Here is a 21,033-nt window from a genome sequence, read left to right as displayed (position 1 = left end):
TTCAAATTCTAGGTAGCAACACATTACTGCAACATGAAATTAGTGCATTTTGACTACGCATGTGTGTGTGTGTGTGAGAGAGAAAACTAGAATATAAAGAAGGGTAGGTATACACTTATGAAACTATTAATGTTGCAGATTGTGATATGAAAGGTAAGTAGCTATTAATATTTTATAAACACTAATGTAAGCCAGTTATTTCTTAGGGGTATAATTTCCATATATATATGTATATATCTTCCTGTGTAGTTCTTTTTACTGTTGAAGTCCTACTTCTGAAGTAACAACCAAATTTTTTTATTGTTTTTTATCTTTCAGATTGGCCTTCATGGTGTGCAAATAAATACTTACCTCCAGAAAAGGACACTTATGAAACAGAATTATCCCAATGGGAAATGAGTGACAGACTTGAAAGTTATGATCTTAAGGCGTCTAGTTCTAAAGATTATTTGGAAGGCACATTGGAAAATCAGAAGGAATATTTCAGGCAAGGAATGATCATATATGAAAAAATGTCCATTTTCAATCAGCATACTTACTTATCTCAATACCCCTCATGTAATTCTGAGAAACCCTATAAATGTAAGGAATGTGAGAAGGCTTTTAGACGAGCTTCCCACTTAACTCAACATCAGAGTATTCATACAGGTGAAAAACCCTATAAATGTAAGCAATGTGGGAAAGCCTTTAGTCGTGATTCACAGCTCAGTCTTCATCAGAGACTTCATACTGGTGAGAAACCCTATGCATGCAAGGAATGTGGGAAAGCCTTTACTCAGAGCTCACAACTTATTTTACATTATAGAATTCATACTGGTGAAAAACCATATAAGTGTGAACAATGTGGGAAAGCCTTTATTCGTAGTTCACAATTAACCCGACATCAAAAAGTCCATACTGGTGAGAAACCTTATGAATGTAAAGAATGTGGGAAGGCCTTTACTCAGAACTCACAACTTACTCTACACCAGAGACTTCATACTGGCGAAAAACTCTATGAATGTAAAGAATGTAGAAAGGTCTTTACTCAGCTTTCACAGCTTATTCTGCATAAGAGAATTCATACTGGTGAAAAGCCCTATGAATGTAAGGAATGTGGGAAAGCTTTTATTTGTGGTTCACAGCTTTCTCAACACCAGAAAATTCACAATGGGGAAAAGCCATATGAATGTAAAGAATGTGGGAAAGCCTTTATTCGTGGCTCATTACTTATGCAGCACCAGAGGATTCATACTGGTGAAAAACCCTATAAATGTGAACAGTGTGGGAAGGCCTTTATCCGTGGTTCACAACTTACTCAACACCAGAGAATTCATACCAATGAGAAGCCCTATGAATGTAAGGAATGTGGAAAGACTTTTAGTCATGGTTCACAACTTACTCAACACCAGAGAATTCACACTGGTGAAAAACCCTATCAATGTAAGGAATGTGGAAAAGCCTTTAATAGAGGCTCACTCCTTACTCGGCATCAGAGGATTCATACTGGTGAGAAACCCTATGAATGTAAAGAATGTGGAAAGACCTTTAGTCGTGGCTCAGAACTTACTCAACATGAGAGAATTCACACTGGTGAGAAACCCTATGAATGTAAGGAATGTGGAAAATCCTTTATTCGTGGCTCACAGCTTACTCAACATCACAGAATTCACACTGGTGAGAAACCTTATGAGTGTAAAGAATGTAGAATGGCCTTTACTCAGAGTTCACATCTTTCTCAGCATCAAAGACTTCATACTGGTGAGAAACCCTATATATGTAATGAATGTGGGAAGGCCTTTGCTCGTGGCTTGCTGCTTATACAGCATCAGAGAATTCATACAGGTGAGAAACCTTATCAGTGTAAGGAATGTGGGAAGGCCTTTATCCGTGGTTCACAACTTACTCAACATCAGCGAATTCACACTGGAGAAAAACCTTATGAGTGCAAGGAATGTGGGAAGGCCTTTAGTCATGGTTCTCAACTTACTCTACATCAAAGAATCCATACTGGTGAGAAGCCATATGAATGCAAAGAATGTAGAAAAGCCTTTACTCAGAGCTCACACCTTTCTCGACATCAGAGAATTCATACAGGTGAGAAACCTTATCAGTGTAAGGAATGTGGAAAGGCCTTTACTCGTGGTTCACAACTGACCCAACACCAGAGAATTCATATCAGTGAGAAATCTTTTAAATATAAGGAAAGTGGGATAGATTTTACTCATGGCTCACAAGTTTATGAATTATTTGATTCTTTGTGATTAATATAGAGAGACTTCTGTGATCACTAATCCATTATCATCAAAGAACTCTTAAAATGTGAATAAGGGAGCACACTTGCCTCATAAAGCTCAGCATCAGTGAATTTATGTGGAGAAAGATAATGATAATCCATGTAGAAAAACCTATTAAGACTTTAGCAAACTTTAATAGGCAGTATTTGTTAATGTAGTAAATATAGGAAGGCCTTTAGCCATAGCATATCTTTTTCTTCATTATCTTGATTCTATTAGTTGCTTCCTTTGTGACACTGATAATTAACCTCTACTTTTGTTTATTCATTCTTGAAAGTATTGTGTGAGTTTTTACATGTAAAGCTTTTAGAACAGTGCCTTGAACATAGCATATCACAAATATTAGCTATCATAGTGTTAGATAGTTTGCATGAGGGGAGACTTATGAGGATAATGGATATTGAGAAATCTTTCATTTAACAACCTCAGTTATTTGAGTGGGGGGGCAGTGCTATAATAAATGTGAAAAAGTTTTCATTCAGATTTCATCCAGTATACTATCAGAGGAAATTCATACTGTACAAAAACAAAAACAAAAACTGTAATCAGTGGAGAGTTGAAGAGGTGTTAAGTGAATTGTAACAAAGTCCAAAAACTCATAATATCTACTATTTCCGACCACGATTTGAGAATATTATTTAGAAATGAAATAACTGGATAGCCAAAACTTTTCTACATGGAACTTTTTTAAAACTTGGATTTATAGCTTTTTAGTAAACTAAAAATAAAAAATGACACTACAGACTATCTTGCAATGAAAAAGAAAACGAATATATGTCAGAGACTGCTATTTTTCTGCCCAATATCCATTTTCCTTTAGTAACAGAATTCTTGGTTGAAAACCTGTGTCAGCTTGCCTTGCAGATCAACAAAGTAGAAGTGGTATTGTATGAGTATGACATTTAAGAAATCTGTGTTTTTCTCTCTACTTCATTTTTTTCCCTTCTGCCTACAATGTAGACATTTAATCTTCATCTTTGGCAGTTTTATGGGAACTTTGAGGATGGTATTAGGGATGGTGGAGCAGAAGTACAGAACAAATATACACCTCTGCTGATTTTATGGGACAGCCATAACAACTCTGGTCTTCTTCCTGTATTTCTTTATATAAAAATGAAAATAAACTTATTTGTTGATGCAGTTGCCATTTTCTTATTGACCAAATTAGTAAGGCTATAAAATTTTGTATCTGGATGTGGAGTGCTGTGGGTAAAGAAATCTCAAATGTGGCATTAGGACTATGGAGGAAGAGAATCTACCTATATCAGACTAGAAAACTGAAGATTATTTTTATACACAAGACATTTGATCAGACTTCTACTCTGTCTCACAAGGCATATCTTGTACCAATCAAGACTCTGGTGTTAGAGGAAATGATGAGAGTGATTCAGAATACTTTTTATTGCATTTGGTAATTTTTGTGAAAGAAATTTAATGTAGAGTTAGCTACAAAGACTGCTAATAGAGATTGAAAACAATATTGTTTTGTTGAGATGCAGGTGCTCAATTCAGGTTGATGGTTGAAGTGTTGGTTGTGATCCCGGATGCAGAGATAATTCCAGCAAGCAGAATGAAAAAGACAATCGGGGGGGCTGCAGCACACTCTGGCAGTCAGCAAAGAATGAGAAGCCTCATCATCCTTTTATTAGGATTTCAAAAGTTACAAAAAATAGGACGGGGGGTGGGGTGAGCTCTACAGCCAGCAGTGAAAGAATTTTTACAATGTATCATTAACGTGTAAAATACAGCTAGGGTAACTTATGGCTTAGATAGCACCTCTCAAGGATACAAAGCAGACCCACTAGTCCTCAAGGCCGGCTCCAATTAAGACTTTATCTACAAGGAGGCAAATGGAGTACTTAACAGACCTCTTTGTTCTCAGGATTCCATGACCCAGTGGCCTAAACAGCCTAAAGCCACAGGCAGAGACAAGACCAGCTCATCTCCTGAGCCACAGGACACCTGGACGTAGGGGCATGGAACATGCCCCTACCCAGAGATCTGAGTTCCTTCAATATCTTCCCCTTTTTGTTTTACAGATGTCTTATGGAGCATGACCGAGAAGATAGCAGGTTTAACTTTCTATTTTTTCTTATAGCGCAGAAACATGATAACAAATACTAAAATGAGAATAAGGAATAAAAAAATTGTTCCAGCATGAGCTCCAATAAACCCATTAATATACTGAACAGGATTCATTTTATCAATTCCATTTATAACATCCTCAAAGATACTCTGACCAGATAATTGTTCCAACTGTTTCTCAAAAGTAGTATGAATTTTAGTTTGTAAAGTAATAATATGTTGGGTTAGATTTTCATGATTTAGTAAATGTTTACGAACCTTTTCCCAAGGGAATTCAATTTCATTATAAGGAACAGGAGTAATACAATAGGGAGATTGGTTCCAATCACATTTTAACAATAACTGCTTTTTAACACTTTGTAACTGATCACCTACTAAAACAACCGCTTGATTCAAATCAGCTAACTCAGACTGCATTTCAGCATCAATTTGATGTTAAGCAGTCCATAATTGTTCAGAATTCTGATGCCAGGTCCGGACGAAGTCTGCCGTCTGCACGGATTGATGGAGAGCAACTCCAGTAGTCGCGGCGGTAGCTGTGACAGCAATAAGTCCCATGATGACTGCAATAAGGAGGCCAAGGAAGCACTTGCCTCAGCGAAGCAGTTGTTCAGTCACCTCACGAAGGAGTCGGAGGCAGGGCTGTCTTGCCATGCACGCTCAAGCTGAACAGGCATCCAGACTCCAGTTTGGACTCTCAGGAGGTAGAGACTTTCCTTTTCAGACAAAACCATAGAATGATTAACACAGGTATGCAGAGTACAATTAAAACAAGAGATTTCTCCTGTCTCAGGAACCCAGGTAACTTTCCCTCTGAGTAGTAAATAGGGGAGTTTAACACAAGACTGAAAATTTCTGGTAACATTTTGTACAAAAGTAAGGATATGAAAACCATTGGCCTGATAAGCCGTCCCATCCAGACATTAAGAGGTCCAAAAGCTTCACTTAATTTCCACAAATGAGGTTGAGAATAAAAGCCTTTCATATAGGGTAATGGTGGTGAAAAACCACTTCCTTGCCAAACAATGGAATCTCTGGCAATACCGGTTATCTGAGTAATACGATTGGCCCATAGTATGTTTTGCTTAGGATTTGCTGTATGAGTGGAGCCATATGGACTCCAAGTAATGACACTTCCATACGGAGTTAACAATAACTCGTACTTACTCTCCCCTGCACACCCTGGCTGGTTTGGCTCAGTGGATTGAGCGTCGGCCTGCGAGCTAAGTGTCGCTGGTTCGATGTTCCAGTCAGGGCACATCAGAGAAGGAAAACTCTGACTCCAAAAAACCTCCGCTGCCTTGTGGCATACCTCTTCAGGGGAAAGGCTAAGGGAGTAAACCCCGACAGAAAATCCGGAGCCGGAGTCCCTAAGGCGGTTTGACGTTGTAGTCAACACCGGCAACTCCTGCGGCGCACCTGAAGCCAAGCTGTATTGACTCCGTCTTTCCCTTGGACCCTTCAGCTGCGAAGAGAGGGGGGGTCTGCTGCATGGGCAACAGCAGACCCTCCATATCACCCTGCCCAGGCTCTGTAGCTTCAGCTTCACTGGAGAGGACACTCCAGCGTCATCGTAAGATGTCGATTCAACACGGGAGGAGACAGATACCGTGTCACTCCCGAGTCGGACTGCACAACCATTCTCGGTGGTGCAGATAGACTCTTAAGAAGCTACACCATCGTCTCTCGAGACGGACGGCTGCTGAACGAAACTCTCCCCTGCATCGAGTCCAATGGACCCAATCAGTTACTGAGAGAAACGTTGGCATTTTACAGAGTGGCTCATCCGACGGAGAACAAAATTCACAATGATTTGGAATATAACCAATAGGAGTATAAGCAGAGAGCATTATTAGCAACTTATTATATAACCTGGTGGTATTTCCTTCTGCTGTGACCCACTTTTGAAGACCAATATTAAAGCAGTGATAACTGGCACCAAAACAAATGGGTGGACCAGAAACTCCTGTAACATAATATGGAACCATTGTTCCTTCCTCATCAGCCTTTAAAGGACCACGTGTAATAAAAGGACCGGGAAGCCAACCTGTTTCATTATGATATATGGGAACAGTGGGGTCCCAACAAGAGACCCCTCTCATTAAAGGAGGATTACCAATATAAGCCCAATAAGTGTGATTTTCAACACTGGCTCCGGGGGCCTGAATAGACAAAACGGCGAGCATTGCCAAAAACAAGGCCTCAGCTGTAAGCGGGCTATGATTAGCTCAGACTAGGGCTCTTCCTTTATCTACCAACTGTTTAATTTGATTCGAAGTTGGTGGGTTTGTTCCTTGATTCCGTCTCAGAGCTGTATAGGGAGGTCTCCTTCTCCATTTTAATAACAGTTGCTGGGAGCCAATTGGAGGTTAAAACATCATAATAATAAACAGGTTGATTTATTGGTGAAACAGTTTTCATTGCCCAATGCCTTTGAGCTGGAACAAAAGAATCTTCACCAATTTGCAAGAAATTTAGAGTAAATACTGCATTCATTAATCTTTTCTTTGGGGAGTCCATACCATATCCCCCTTTTTGTTTTTCAAGAAGCTCTTTTAATGTTCGATTATGACGCTCAATGAGAGCTTGCCCACTGCTGTTACATGGAATGTCAGTAATATGTTTAATATGCTGAGAAAATAATTCCTGACATTTCTTAGATAAGCTGGAGCATTATCTGCCCTAATAATTTCTGGCTTTCCAAGAACAGCGAAATCTTCTAGGAGGTTTGTAATAACACATCCTGTGCGTTCAGAGGACATTGCTGTAGCCCATGAAAATTTAGAGCAAGTATCAATAGAATGGTGAACAAATTTAAGCTTTCCAAAACTAGGTACAATAGTAACATCCATTTGCCAGATTTGATTAGGTAGCAAACCTTTAGGATTAACACCTATTGGTAAGGAAGGTTGATTAATAATTTGACATGTAGGACAATCCCTAACAATTTGACGTGCTTGACACCAGGTAATATTATAATGGTGTCTAAGCGACCGAGAATTATCATGATGAAGCTGATGTTCAGCTTGAGCATTAATAGCAGAACCAACTAGAGTGTCTATATAATTGTTGCCTTCAGTTAAGGGTCCTGGTAAAACTGTATGGGATCAAATATGAGTTATGTAAATTAAATGATGGCGAGTTCAAAGTAGGAACTGTAACTGTAAGAAAAGAATATTAAGTTCAGAACCATTTTGAGGTATGGTTACAGTTTCTAAGGCTTGAACAGTATGAGCAGCATACTGTGGGTCTGTAATGATATTTAAAGGAACTGAAAATGTATCAGTTAAGAGCATAATAATAGCAAATAACTTGGCCTTTTGCACAGAAGTATAAGGGCTTTGAATAGTTTTACTGTTTCTCAAGTTACTATAGCCAGCAATGCCAAATTTATAAGCATTAGTAAAATATGTCTGCTTCAGAGAGAGGTTGCAAAGCAACGCATTTAGGAAGTATTCATTGAGTCGGGTTTAGAAACTGAAAACTTTTGGAGGAAGGATATGAATTATGAATTTTGCCTAAATTAGAAAAAGCATTTTGCTATTCTTCACATAACATCCAATGATTAGCAATTTCCTTGTTAGTAAAAGGAACAATAATTTCATTAGGATCTTGGCCACAAAGTTGTCTAAAATGTAATCTGCCACGAATTATAATTTGAATAATTTTACTGAGATAAGTTTCTAACCTTTTGGTTGATTTGTGTGGTAAGAATAGCCATTCAATTATATTTTCCTCTTGACATAACACCCCAGTAGGAGAATGAGCACTGTGGATAATGATTAGCTTAAGATTAATTAGTTGCTGAATACGATTTAATTGGCTATTTTGAAAATATTGTTTAATTAATTTGAGCTCCTTTTCAGCCTCTTTAGTTGGTGATCTGGGGCTATTTAGATTGGAGTCACCTTCAAGGGTGTGAAAAAGACTTTCAATAGCATATGTAGGAATTCCTAAAGAAGGTCAGAGCCAATTAATATCTCCTAATAATTTTTGAAAATAATTTAAGGTTTGAAGAGAATCCTTATGAATTTTAACCTTTTGAGGTATTATATGACTTTTAGTTACTTGGTGTCCTAAATAATTCTATGGCTCCTCTTTCTGTATTTTTTTCTGTAGCAATTTGAAGGCCATACTTAGCACACAAATTAGAAGTTAAATTGAATATTTGTAATAATTGTGCCTCAGAAGGATGTGCTAATAAAATATCTATATAATGCATACACATTCCTTCTGGAAATTGACTTTGGAGTTTTTCTAAAGGTTGATTAACAAAATATTGACACATTGTAGGACTATTTAACATTTCTTGAGGAAGTACTTTTAATTGATATTTTTGACTAGGCTGTTGATTATTTAAAGAAGGTATAGTAAAAGCAAACTTCTCACAATCCTCTGGTTGTAAAGGAATAGTAAAGAAACAATTTTTCAAATCAATTATAATAATATGCCAATGCTTTGGAATTAAAGAAGGGTTAGGTAATTCTGGCTGTAAAGATTCCATCGGCTGAATTACCTCATTAATTTTCCTTAAATCAGTTAACATTCTCCACTTTCCAGATTTTTTCTTTGATACAAAGACAGGAGAATTCCATGGTGATGTACTTGGTTTGATATGTCCCTGATTTATTTATTCCTGTATTAATTGATGAAGCACTTCTAACTTGACATTTGTTAGAGGCCACTGTTCTACCCATACTGGTTTGCTTGTTGACCATTTCAAAGGAAGGGCAAAGCACTTAACAGTGGCCCTTAAGATAAATTTGTATTAGAAAAAGGACGTCCTAACCCGCGAAGGTCCTGCCCTGTTCTGGTGTCAAATACTGGTAACTGAGGTTGAGGAAGAACTGGATTGTAACCCATACTGAGCATAATATTTTTAGTTATGGGAGAAATTGTGGGTATTGATAACATAGCACCCTATTGCTGTAATAGGAGAAAGAGGCAGAGAAGTTAGCCTATTTCTGTAATAAAGGGGTTAAACAGTGGCAGCTATATCCTGGGAGGGTATTGGAAGCATAGAGTGCCCCCCTGTTCCTGCTTTGAAGCTAGAGGGAGAGAAACAATTTTATTTTGGTGATTTCTGTATCTAGAGACCTTGAAAGTTTTCACAGAGGCTAGAGAGGGCAGGGGAGATAGTAAGCTTGGCACGGCTTGTTCTTGGGACTGCAGCTTTTAGGTTTAAAATTTACAATATTTTAAAGGACTTAACATTCTACAAGAAACAATAAGTTTTTTTTTAAACTTAAGTCTAATTAGGTTGCTAAATTAGATTTCCTTTAATTAGAGGCCACTCAGGTGGCCAAAATTGGCTGGATATGACAGAGACGTCAGCTCTAGTATTTAATAGTCCTTGAGATGTTATATCTCATTTTTACTTCTAAAAAAGGTTTTTGTAATTTAATAAAGGCAGTCTAAAAAATAGATTGATTATCAGTGCTGCGAAAGCCTTTGTTTCCTTTTTTAACATTTTGAGTTGCAGGCACAGTATAAGGAAGAAGTATAAGCTGTGCTATGTGAGTGTTAGCAGGTTTGATATGATAACCCATGGCTTGTATCATAACTTTGATTTCTTTATTAAAATTAGTTAACTCCTGGTTGAGTAATAATACCCTTAACAATAAGGCTAGATTGGCCAATTATTAAATCTACATATCCTTTAAGCAAAGGTCCCCATACTTCAGTAGGAGCAACATAAATGTGATCTTGTTCTTTAAGAGTTAATTGCTGGGTGGTAACCAAGTCCAGCCCTGCGCTCCCACTTGTGGCTGCGCAAAGATTTGTGACTCGGCACTGCCCTGACTCCACAGCATTTGATTGCTGGGGCCTTGGGGTCTCCTGTTTTGGTCCGGGGCACCGGATCTCATGCCCCGCTGCCAGTTTCCCTGATTATCAGAGGGTGTTATACATTTACCATTCTTATTCAATTTAGATTTACAGTCCTTGGCCCAATGTTTCCCCTTGCCGCAATGAGGACAGTCCTTTCTTGGAGATTTGGAGATTCCTCTTTGATTATTGCGGAACTCCTTCTTAATGTGGCCTATTTTTCCACAAGCAAAGCATTTAATCTCTTTTTGACCTTTGGTGGCAGCCATAGAGATGGCTGCAGCGAGCACAGATGCTTTATAATTCTCTGTGCCAATATTTTGAAAAGCCTGAATAAACTAATATTTTGAAAGGTTTGTTTAAGAGGATGAAGAATTGTTTTACAGTCTTCATTAGCGTTTTCAAAAGCGAATTGTTTTTGAGCTTTTTTGTAAAATTTCCTTATTTGACAAAGCTTTCCAAGTATTTTAAAATGTATTAAGCCTGATTGGTTTAGAGTTTTCTTCTTTTTGGTAAGAAGAAAATAATAAATTCCTGAGATATTTCAAGGGCCCTTTGAAATACCCCAAGGTTGTTAAGGAAGTTTTTTAACTTTTAAATCTTGAAAATTTTGTCAACTAAGGAATATATATTATGAAATGATATTTGACTACTTAAAGTGGTAAAAGATATATAATATTAATATAGACTGACAAATATTCAGGTCTTAGCACTAAAAGACATGAATTTTTGAATATTGAATATTTGAGTAATATATCACAATATATTATTTTACAAAATGGAACCTTAGTTTTAAGGCAATTGTAGAAAAAACATGTTTACAGTTTTTCTGTCAAGGTTTGGATTATCCAGTGGGCCTGTGTCAGCTGGTAGAGGCTGCGAGATATATTGTGGCTTTTCAGCATCCCAGAGGGAAGGGGTCTGCAAAGCCGATTGTTTGACAGCACTCCACATATTCCATTTTTCCTCCCCCTTTCCTACTCTTATCATGACTGTGGCACTTTTTAATCTTGAGTTATTTTTCTTAATTTCCCTTTGTTTTTCTGAGACCGCAGTGCTTTGAGCCACAGCAGTATACAGTAAATTAATTAGATGCCTTTCCTTAATCTGGCATCCAGTTCCTTTTATTAGTTGCTGCAACATCCTAAAGTAAATCTCTTGTTCCTTAGATAACCCCGACCCCATTCTTTCATGGGAAATGAGTCCTTTTTTGTTGTTTTTGGTTTTTCCCTTTTCTGGAGTAAACCAATAACAATGTTTCTTAACTTGTACAAGCAAATCTACAAGGGCGCTTTCTTTTATCTTAATTTGAGACCCCTTAAGTAAAGACTGTATGAGGATCGCATATTCTTCTTCTAAAGACTGCAAATTTCCCATATGATCCCGAGTCGTATTCATGAGGGGTTTGCGGACACCGCGCAACCCAACCCTTCCTCGGTTCTGCCTATTCCCGGTTCTTACCTTCAGGTCCCTAGATCGGGCACCAGATGAAGTGTTGGTTGTGATCCCGGATGCGGAGATAATTCCAGCAAGCAGAATGAGAAAGATGATCGGGGGCTGCAGCATGCTCTGGCAGTCAGCAAAGAGCGAGAAGCCTCACCGTCCTTTTATTAGGATTTCAAAAGTTACAAAAAATAGAACGGGGGGGGGGTGAGCTCTACAGCCAGCAGTGAAAGAATTTTTACAATGTATCATTAACGTGTAAAATACAGCTAGGGTAACTTATGGCTTGGATAGCACCTCTCAAGGATACAAAGCAGACCCACAAATCCTCAAGGCCAGCTCCAATTAAGACTTTATCTACAAGGAGGCAGATGGAGTACTTAACAGACCTCTTTGTTCTCAGGATTCCATGACCCAGTGGCCTGAACAGCCTAAAGCCACAGGCGGAGACAAGACCAGCTCATCTCCTGGACATAGGGGCATGTTCCATGCCCCTACCCAGAGATCTGAGTTCCTGCAAAATTGGTAAATTTCAGAACTCTTATCTGTGTGGAACTCAACATGCCGAACTGATTGTCTTTAACTAAAGCCATTTAACAATGTTTTAAAGGGGCAACCTAAACTAGAAATGAGACAGTTGTCTATCCTCACAAAGGCAGTGAGTATGTTAGCAAAAAAATATTAAAATGCTTCCCCCCAAACCTACTGTTCTTATGTATTAGTGTTTACCATGTTTTAGGTACACTCTTAGGTGTCTGGGATATATCAATGAGCAATTCTAGCAGGTGGTGATAAAATAATACATTGTAGAATATGTTAGAACTTATTATGGGGGGAAATACAAAAGTATTTAGAGGGGATATGATAGTTTAGGTTACTATATGAAATAGAATAATCATGTTAGACTATGAGAGAACTGATCAGAGTCAAGATTTGAAGGGGTGAAGGAATAAGTCAGTGGTTATCTAAAGGAAGGGCATTCCAGGCTGAGCAAAGCCCTATAATGAGAAAATGGTGGTGTATTCGAGGACTATCAGTGAAGCTCTTGTAAAGGTTTGTGCTGGCAGAAAACTGATAAAGGAGGTGAGAGAGATAATGGCCATATCTTTTTTTAAATATTTTTTAAAATGTTTATTAATCATGCTGTTGTTCCAATTTCTTTTTCCTTTGTTCCCCTCCACCCAGTGACACCCCTCCCTCCAGCTGTCCCCCCCACTTTAGTCCATGCCCATTGGTTGTGCATATAGTTCTTCTCAACATCTTCCTGTTTACTCCATTCCCTCCTACTATGCTTCTTAATTCCTGCACCATATCTCTTCCTTTCCCTCCTTCCCCATCCCTGCTGACCTCCCCCCATAATGTTCCCCATACCTAAAATTCTTTTCTCTTGTTGCCTACTTACTTTGCCTTCATTTCAATTCCCTAGCTTCTGTTGTTGGTTGTTGTGATACAGTTTTTATTTTAACGTTCATAGTTTTGATCCTCTTTCTCCTAAACAAGTCCTTTTAACATTTCATATAACAGTGGTTTGGATCTGATGAACTCCTTCAGTTTTACTTTGTCCCGGAAGCACTTTGTCTGCCCTTCTATTCCGAATGACAGTTTCGCTGGATAGAGTAATTGTGGTTGTAGGTTTTTGCTTTTCATTACTTTGAATATTTCTTGCCAGTCCCTTCTCGCCTGCAGAGTCTCCTTTGAGGAATCAGCTGATAGTCTTATTGGGACCCCATTGTAAGTAATTCTCTCTTGCTGCTTTTAAGATTCTTTATCCTTAATTTTTGACATTTTGATTATAATGTGTCTTGGTGTGGTTTTCCCGGGATCCAGTTTGTTTGAAACTCTCTGTGCTTTCTGGACCTGTACGTCTATTTTCTTCTCCAAGTTAGGGAAGTTCTGCTTCATTATTTTTTCACATATTTTTTCATTTTCTAGGTATTCTTCACCTCCTGACAACACTATGATCTGGATGTTGACCCGCTTATAGCCGTCCAATAGGTTTCTGAGCCTCTCCTCATTTTCCTTACTTTTCATTTCCTCTTTCTGTGCTGGTTGACTGTTCCTCCCTTATGTTCTGATTTGTTGATTTGATCCCTGGTTTTCTTTCCCTCGTCACTAGTTTTGTATGTGTTTTCATTCATTTCAGCAGGACTAGCCTTCATTCTTTCCCTGTCTTGTTTAAGATCTGCTATTATGTCTGTAAACATTTTTATAACCAAAGCTTTGAACTGAGCCTCAGAAAGATTATCTATCTGCTTGTCCTTTAGATTAGATATTTGCTGTCTGGTCAGCTGTGTCACCAGGATCTCTATCATTATCTGTGCCATCCTTACAGTTTTGTGTTTACCTTTGCTTCCTGCGCGGGGCTGTCACACCTCCTACACTATAGGGGGCAGAGCCCCATGCATTTGTCATAATTGGGCGATCCTTCTCACCATGCTGTGGCATTTTCTGCGGGGGTGGATGTCCAAGGTGGATTCCTGCCTTTCTCTCTCCGCTGAGAGACCGGGAGCCTCCTCCTCTGTTCCCACCCCCTCCAGGCCTCACAGTCCAAGGCAATGGAGGTCTGCCTTCCCTGGCTTTGAAATCGTAACCTGGCAGGTCTTGTCTGCAGCCAGGGGTGCTCCCTTAAATATGGGTGTCTGTGCTCACTGCTATCCCACTGCTGTCGCCGCTGCTGCCGCTGATAGTACAGCTTGACCTCTCTGGCCCGGCTTCACCCCTCCCACCCATCCAGATGAGCACCACATTTTTATAACTTCATACATTGGACTTCCATTTATTTTCTGGAACTTCTGGTTATTTTTGGTTTTGTGGTAGTTGTATTCCTTCTTAGTTGTGGAGGGAGATGGAGTGTGTCAGTCTAGGCCTCCATCTTGGCCAGAAGTCTCCTGTGTTTGTTTGCCTCTGAGTCCCAGGTAGAGCTGTCACTCCTGTTATGTTGTAAGGGGCGGGGCCTTAGGGATTCATCAGTACAGAGTGACCTGTTTCACAACATGGTGGTCCTATGTGTGGGGAGGGGTCTGAGAAGGAACAATGCCGCTTGCCCAGCACTCTCCCCTTTTCCTGGCACTTCTACTTCAGTATGGGACTGGTGCCTCTCTATTTGTTGCCCTGGCTGTCGTCCCCAGAGTGGATGGGTCTGTGAATGTTCTAGAACTGTGGGAGCCCTTTAAACAAGCGGACTCTGCTGAGAGACTGGAAGTTTATGCCTCCGCCCCAACCGCCACTGGTTTGCACAGTCAGAAGCAATGAGGCTTGATTTTCTCCAGTGCTGGGGCCATGAGCTGTGTGGTCTGGTGAGGAGCTGGGAACACTACCCAGGTCTCCCTCCTGACTTTTTAAAATGTGTAACTGCTCTTTCCACCGGCCTGCTGCTGCTGCTACTACTGCTGCCACCACTACACCATGTCCTCTCTGCCCAGGCTCCGCCCCTTCTACCTGTCTGGATGAGTATTTCTTCTTTATATCCTTGTTTGTTGGGCTTCCATGCAGTTTGCTTTTCTGGAATTTCTGGTTGTTTCTAGTTTTGAGATAGTTGTATTCCTTCTTAGTTGCGGAGGGAGACTCAGCATGTCTGTCTACGCCTCCATCTTGGCCATATCTTGTAAGACCTTGTAAGTCATTGTAAGCATTTTGTATTTCATTGAAGTAACCGTCCATCTATTGGAGAGTTTTAAGCATAGGACATGATGTGACATGTTGTTATTGTGTTTAAAAACAAATAAAATTAAGTGGTGATGAGTAGGAGGCTATGGCATTAATTCAGATAAATGATGCTAGTGAATCAGACCTGAGTGGTGAGAAGTGATTGGAGTCCAAATATATGTTAAACATGATTGGGCAAGCAGTATTTGGGGGGTAGATTTCAGGTGTGAGAGAAAAATGTCCAGAGTGAGGTCAACCCAAAAATTTAAGTCTCAAGTAACTGGAAAGATGTTGCTCTCATCTGCTGAGATGAGAAAGGGTGCAGTTCCATTAGGTTTGTAGAGAAGTTCAATTCTGAACATATTGGGTTTGACACATCTATTAGACACTAAATGACAATATTGAGTAAGCACTTGGATGCTCTAGCTGGTACAGTCAAGCCTCGGTTCTTGAACATCTCCCAACCTGAACAATTTGGTTCTCAACCAAGTTGTTCATGGAAAAGATATTTCAGTTGTTGAACACAACTGTGGTTCTTGACCCAGCAACCCTATCATGCTGATGATATCTGTGGAATAGTGATTCAGTTTTTGAAAAATTTGCTTCTCAAACAGTGTCTGGAGCAAATTAAATTTGAGAACTGAGGTTCAACTGTATTATTGTAGAGATTATACTAACTTGGTAGTTATTACCTATGTTTATTTAAAATCATGAGGCAGAATATGATCATTAAGGACCTGAATGTAGAGAAAGAACATCAAGGGCTGACTTCTATTAAGAGTTCAAGGATAAAAAACCAAAAAAGGAGAATCAGTGAAGTGGAAGGAAAACTAACAGTGTAGTATCATAGAAGCCAAATGAAAGTGAGTCAAAGGAAGGATGACCAATGGTATTAGATATCATTTGCAGATTCTGTAATAGGTAGCTTTTGTAATGGCTATTGGACTTAGCAATATTGATGCTATTGTTTACATTGAGAAGAGCAAGGTTTTTTTGTTTTTTGTTTTTTGTTTTTTTTGGAGTAAAAGTCAAATAAGAGACTGAAAACTGGTGACCACAAGTATAGATACAACTACTTAGAGGCATTTTACTGCTAAAGAGAGGGATATGTTAATAATTAGGAGTGCTAGGAATAGGAGTATGTTGTAAGAATTAGAGAAATAATAGCAATTCTGTATGCTGATTGGAATAATCCAGTAGAAGAGGGAAAATGATTGCAGACAAAGAAGGAACAACACTGGAGCAATGACCTCACATGGGTATGGTTTAATAGATGAAGGACTAGCTTTGAGAATATGGAAAGTTAATTCCTGGTAATAGGATGACAGGCTTATGTGGTACAGATGCTGGAAGATGAGTACATGAGGTGGAAGAAATATTGGAAAGTGGTCCTTTCATTCTTTCAGTGATTTCATGAAGTATTAAGCAAAGATAAGTGAAATGTATGGGGGTTGAGAGGTTTGGGGTTTAAAATAATAAATACAAAATCATCATTAAAATGAGTTATTTTAAATTATTTTTATTGTATTTTTTTCCATTACTGTTTATCTCCTCCCAATACCCTCTTCCACCTCCACTCCTTCCCACAGTCACCACAGTGTTGTCTGTGTCCATGAGTTTTTCCCTCTTTTTTTTCTTTTCACCTGGACCCCTCCACCTCTGAATCCCACCAAAGATGTCAGTGTCTACTCCATCTATAAGTCAGTCTCTATTTTGCTTTATTCAGTTCATCAGATTCCATATGTGAGTGAAATCACTGACTGGCTTATTTTACTTAGCATAATGTTCTCCAGCAGGTATGGTACACTTAAACAATGGAATAATACTTTTACCCTGGTGAAATTTTCTTTTTATGGCAGAGTAGTATTCCATTGTTTAAGTGTACCATAAATGGTTTTATTTACTCATCTACTGATGGACACTTGGGCTTTTTCCAAATCTTGGTTATTGAAAATAATGCTGCAGTGCACATAGGGGAGAATATGTTCATTCAAATTACTGTTTGAAATTTCTTTAGATAAATTCCCAGAAGTAGAATCACTGGGTTTCATTTTTAATTTTTTGAGATAACTCCATACTGATTTTCATCATGACTGAAACAATCTGCATCCCCACCAGCAGTGCAGAAGGGCTCCCCTTTCTTCACATCCTTGCCAGCACTTAATTCTTGATTTATTGATGATATCCATTCTAGCAGGTATGTAGTGGTATCTCATTGTGGTTTTAATTTGCATTTCTCTGGTGATTAGTGATGTTGAGCATCTTTTTATGCCTATTGGTCATCAGTATGTCCTCTTTGGAGAAGTTTCTATTCAGGTCCTTTGCCCATTTAAAAAAAATTGGACTAGTGTGTCTGTGTGTGTGTGCAGGTGCACACGCATGTATTGAGTTTGAAAGTTCTTTCTAGAAGGGGAGACACTCACAAGTTGGTGTCTGCAAGTCTATGGGATACAGAGTGAGTGTGCTCTGCTGGGGTTCCTGTGAGGCTGCCCCTCTCTACACTGCAGCAGCCACTGCCACACATGGCCCCACTGCCTGCCACTGTGCCATTGCCAAGCCTCCCCACCTGGCAATGGCCCTCTGTATTCCAGCCTGTGTCTTACCTGCACACCATGATCCTATCATGCCTCTCAGACTACCAAGTCCCTTTGAGGTGTGTTCACTGCAGGCCGATGTGGTGATATCTGGTCAGCCTGGGAGGAGTGTGTGGACTGGCTGGCAGCAGTGAGCAGTTGGAGAGTGCTTTTACAACGGCCCTGATCCTGTTTGATGTTGCTCAACAAAGCATATAAGAGGGAGTTACCTAAGCAGCACAGCATCTAATGATACAAATGAATATAGACCTCCTGTTTGGAAATCTTATATCAGCTACAACAGGAAGATTCTCATCCTTGAAGAATTATCTATACTAATGATAAAATAGACCAAGTATTATGGAAAAGAGTTTCATGGCATGATCTCCTGAGAAGCAGCAGACCAACTCTTGAGTGTGGCTGAGGGGAGATACCTCATTCAGGAGAGCCAGCGCCAGCCAGGAACCTACACTTTGACTTTAAGATTTGGAAGTCAAACCAGAAACTTCACTCTCTATTAAGTTGGAAAGCACTTTGTTGGGGAGAAGCACTTTGGGTACATGCATGATCTGGTGACTGATGGATTGATTATGCTCACTATTGAAACAAAAGCAGCAGAATACATTGCCAAGATGACAAAAAAAAAAAAAAAAAACAACAATATATGAGCACATAGGATACACAACCTTAAAGAGAGACCCAGCATACCAAAAACATGCCAGTCCTGAAAGAGGCAATAAAGATTCTACAGGCCAGGATGGGGTGTCAGAAAAAAGGGTGTTATCCAGCAGGACAGGGATGATGACCTGTTCAACAGCTTGAAACATTGATTCCTTGTCACAGTGGATGAAATTTGTAAGTAAAGACAATCATATTTAACTGATTTAAGATACCTACTGAGGGTCACCTTGGGCAGAGCGCTGCAGGTGCTGGAGTGGTGGACTCATTTCTTGTCTGGTCCCACACTGGCACCAGGGATGCAGAGTGCAAGCCAGGATCTCTGGCCCTGGCAACTAGCTTTAGAGCCTTCCAGCCAGGATGGAGGTGTAGGTGGACACCTTTCACCTCCTCACACAACCATAGGATTGTAACTACCTCAAAACAAACAAAGACAACCAGAACTTGCAGAAAATAAAACTCTATGGAAGTCCAACAACCAAAGATTTAAAGAGCTAATACTAATCCAGACGAGTAGGATGGGTAGAGACTGGGAGCTGGGGTAGAGAGGATGCAGTGTGGCAGAGGCAAGGTGGCAGCAGCAGTGGCAAGGCAGCGGCTGTAGCCTACCGGCAGAACAAGCAATCACACATTATAAAAGCCAGGATGTGTACCTGGGGAGTGATTCTAGCCACTAACCAGATCACACAGCTCATGGTTCCAGCACTGGGGAAATAAAGCCTCATAGCTTTTGGCTGTGAAAACCAGAGGGGGGCGAGGCAGCGGAAGAAACTGTCAGTCTCTCAGGAGAGTTTGGTTAGAAGGCTCCCTCACTCCTAGAATGTACACAAATCCACCCACTCTAGGAACATTCACTGGGGCAACAGATTGAGGGGTGCCAGTCACATACAGGAAGCGGGTGAAGGGACTGGAAAAGGGGTGCATGCTGAGCACACCCCCACATACAGTGCCAGAGAGCAGTGAAACCAAGCATCTCCCACTAATACCTAAAGCTCTTCCCCTTACAATGTAACAGGGGTGGCAGCTCTACCTAATAAACAGAGGCAAATATATGGAGGGTGTCAAGTTGAGGATACAGAGAAGTATGACTCCAAAGAGGGAGCAGATCAAGACTCCAGAGGGAGAAGTAAGTGAGGAGGAGAAAGCCAACCTATCAGACACAGTTCAAAACACTGGTGGTAACAATACTCAGAGAAATTATTGAGTACAGCAAATGCAGAAGGGAAGAGTGAAGGCTACACTAAGTGAAATGAAGAAAAATCCACATGGAACCAATAGTGAAGGGGAGGGTGCCAGGGTTCAAATCAATGTATTGGAACACAAGGAAGAAAGAAACAGGCAACCAGTACAGAATGAAGAAACAAGAATTGAAAAAAATGAGGATACTTAGGAACCTCTGGGACAACTTTAAATGTACCAACATCTAAATAATAGGAATGGCAGAAGGATAAGAAGAAGAGCAAGAGATTGAGTACTTATCTGAAAAAATAATGAAAGAAAACTTCCCTAATCTGGTGAAGGAAATAGACATACAAGTCCAGGAAGCACAGAGTCCCAAACAAGTTGAACCCAAAGAGGACCACACCAAGACACACCATAATTAAAATGCCAATGGTTAAAATAAAGAAAGAATCTTAAAAGCAGCAAGAGAAAAGAAAAGTTACCTACAAAGGAATTCCCATAAGACTGTTGGCTAATTTCTGAAAAGAAACATTGCGAGCAAAAAGGAACTGGCAAGAAGTATCTAAAGTGATGAAAAGCAAGGACCTATAACCAAGATTACTCTATCCAGCAAAGCTATCATTTAGAATGGAAGGGCAGCTAAAGTGCTTCCCAGACGAGGTGAAGATAAAGGAGTTCCTTGTCGCCAAGCCATTATTATATGAAGTGTTAAAGGGATATCAGTCTAAGAAGGAGAAACACACAAGAAGAATCATCTAGAATGAGGAGACAAAAACAACTCACCATCAAAAGGAAAGGAGGAATCCCCAGAAACAGTGATAAATGAAATAGAGGAAAGCAAAGTATCAGACATGGAATTCAAACCCTTGGTTAGAAGGAAACTCAATGAGCTCAGTGAGATCATAGAAAACTACAAAGAACTCCAGGGAAGCTACGAGGAACTTACTGTGAACTACACCAGCATTAAAAAAGAGTCAATAGGGGGGAGGGGAGAGGGAGAGAAAGGGGATAAGTAAGGGAAGGGATTAGTCAAAGAACCCATATAAAAGACTCATGGACATGGACAACAGGGAGGGATATGATTGTGGGAGAGGGGGTGGGTTGGGTGGGGGAGAGAAATTAGGGGAAAAGGGGACAACTGTAATTGAAAAACCAAAAAAAAAAAAAAAGACTAGAAACTACCAATAAGAGCCAGGAAGAAATGAAGAATACAATTTCTGAAATGAACACAGCAGAAGGAATCAAAACCATGCTAGATGAAGCAGAGGATTGGATCAGCGAGCTAGAGAAAAACAGAAAAAATTCCTAGACAGTGCAACAAAATG

The 21,033-nt window shown here is 39.8% G+C and overlaps 1 protein-coding gene and 1 long non-coding RNA gene across 4 annotated transcripts in view; both read left to right on the top strand.

The window, feature by feature from the left end:
* The window catches only part of LOC149994588 (uncharacterized), a 90,270-nt gene extending 87,878 nt beyond the window's left edge, over positions 1 to 2,392 (top strand). For all 3 annotated transcript variants that reach the window (XM_090260663.1, XM_090260664.1, XM_090260662.1), the window contains one exon: positions 319 to 2,392. In XM_090260663.1, coding sequence (XP_090116789.1) covers positions 319 to 2,243 — 1,925 coding nt within the window. In that variant the 3' untranslated portion in view covers positions 2,244 to 2,392. The remainder of the gene's footprint in view (positions 1 to 318) is intronic.
* A 2,317-nt stretch (positions 2,393 to 4,709) lies between these two features.
* The window catches only part of LOC149994587 (uncharacterized), a 34,965-nt gene continuing 18,641 nt past the window's right edge, over positions 4,710 to 21,033 (top strand). Inside the window, exons 1-2 of the long non-coding RNA XR_016507777.1 lie at positions 4,710 to 5,065; positions 12,034 to 12,155. This is a non-coding gene — a long non-coding RNA (uncharacterized LOC149994587). The remainder of the gene's footprint in view (positions 5,066 to 12,033; positions 12,156 to 21,033) is intronic.

Source organism: Furipterus horrens, unplaced genomic scaffold (genome assembly GCF_987537825.1).
Source record: "Furipterus horrens unplaced genomic scaffold, mFurHor1.1.pri manual_scaffold_13, whole genome shotgun sequence".
Classification (NCBI taxonomy): domain Eukaryota; kingdom Metazoa; phylum Chordata; class Mammalia; order Chiroptera; family Furipteridae; genus Furipterus; species Furipterus horrens.
Note: the sequence above shows the minus strand (reverse complement) of the source record. Positions and strands in the feature narration are given on the sequence as shown.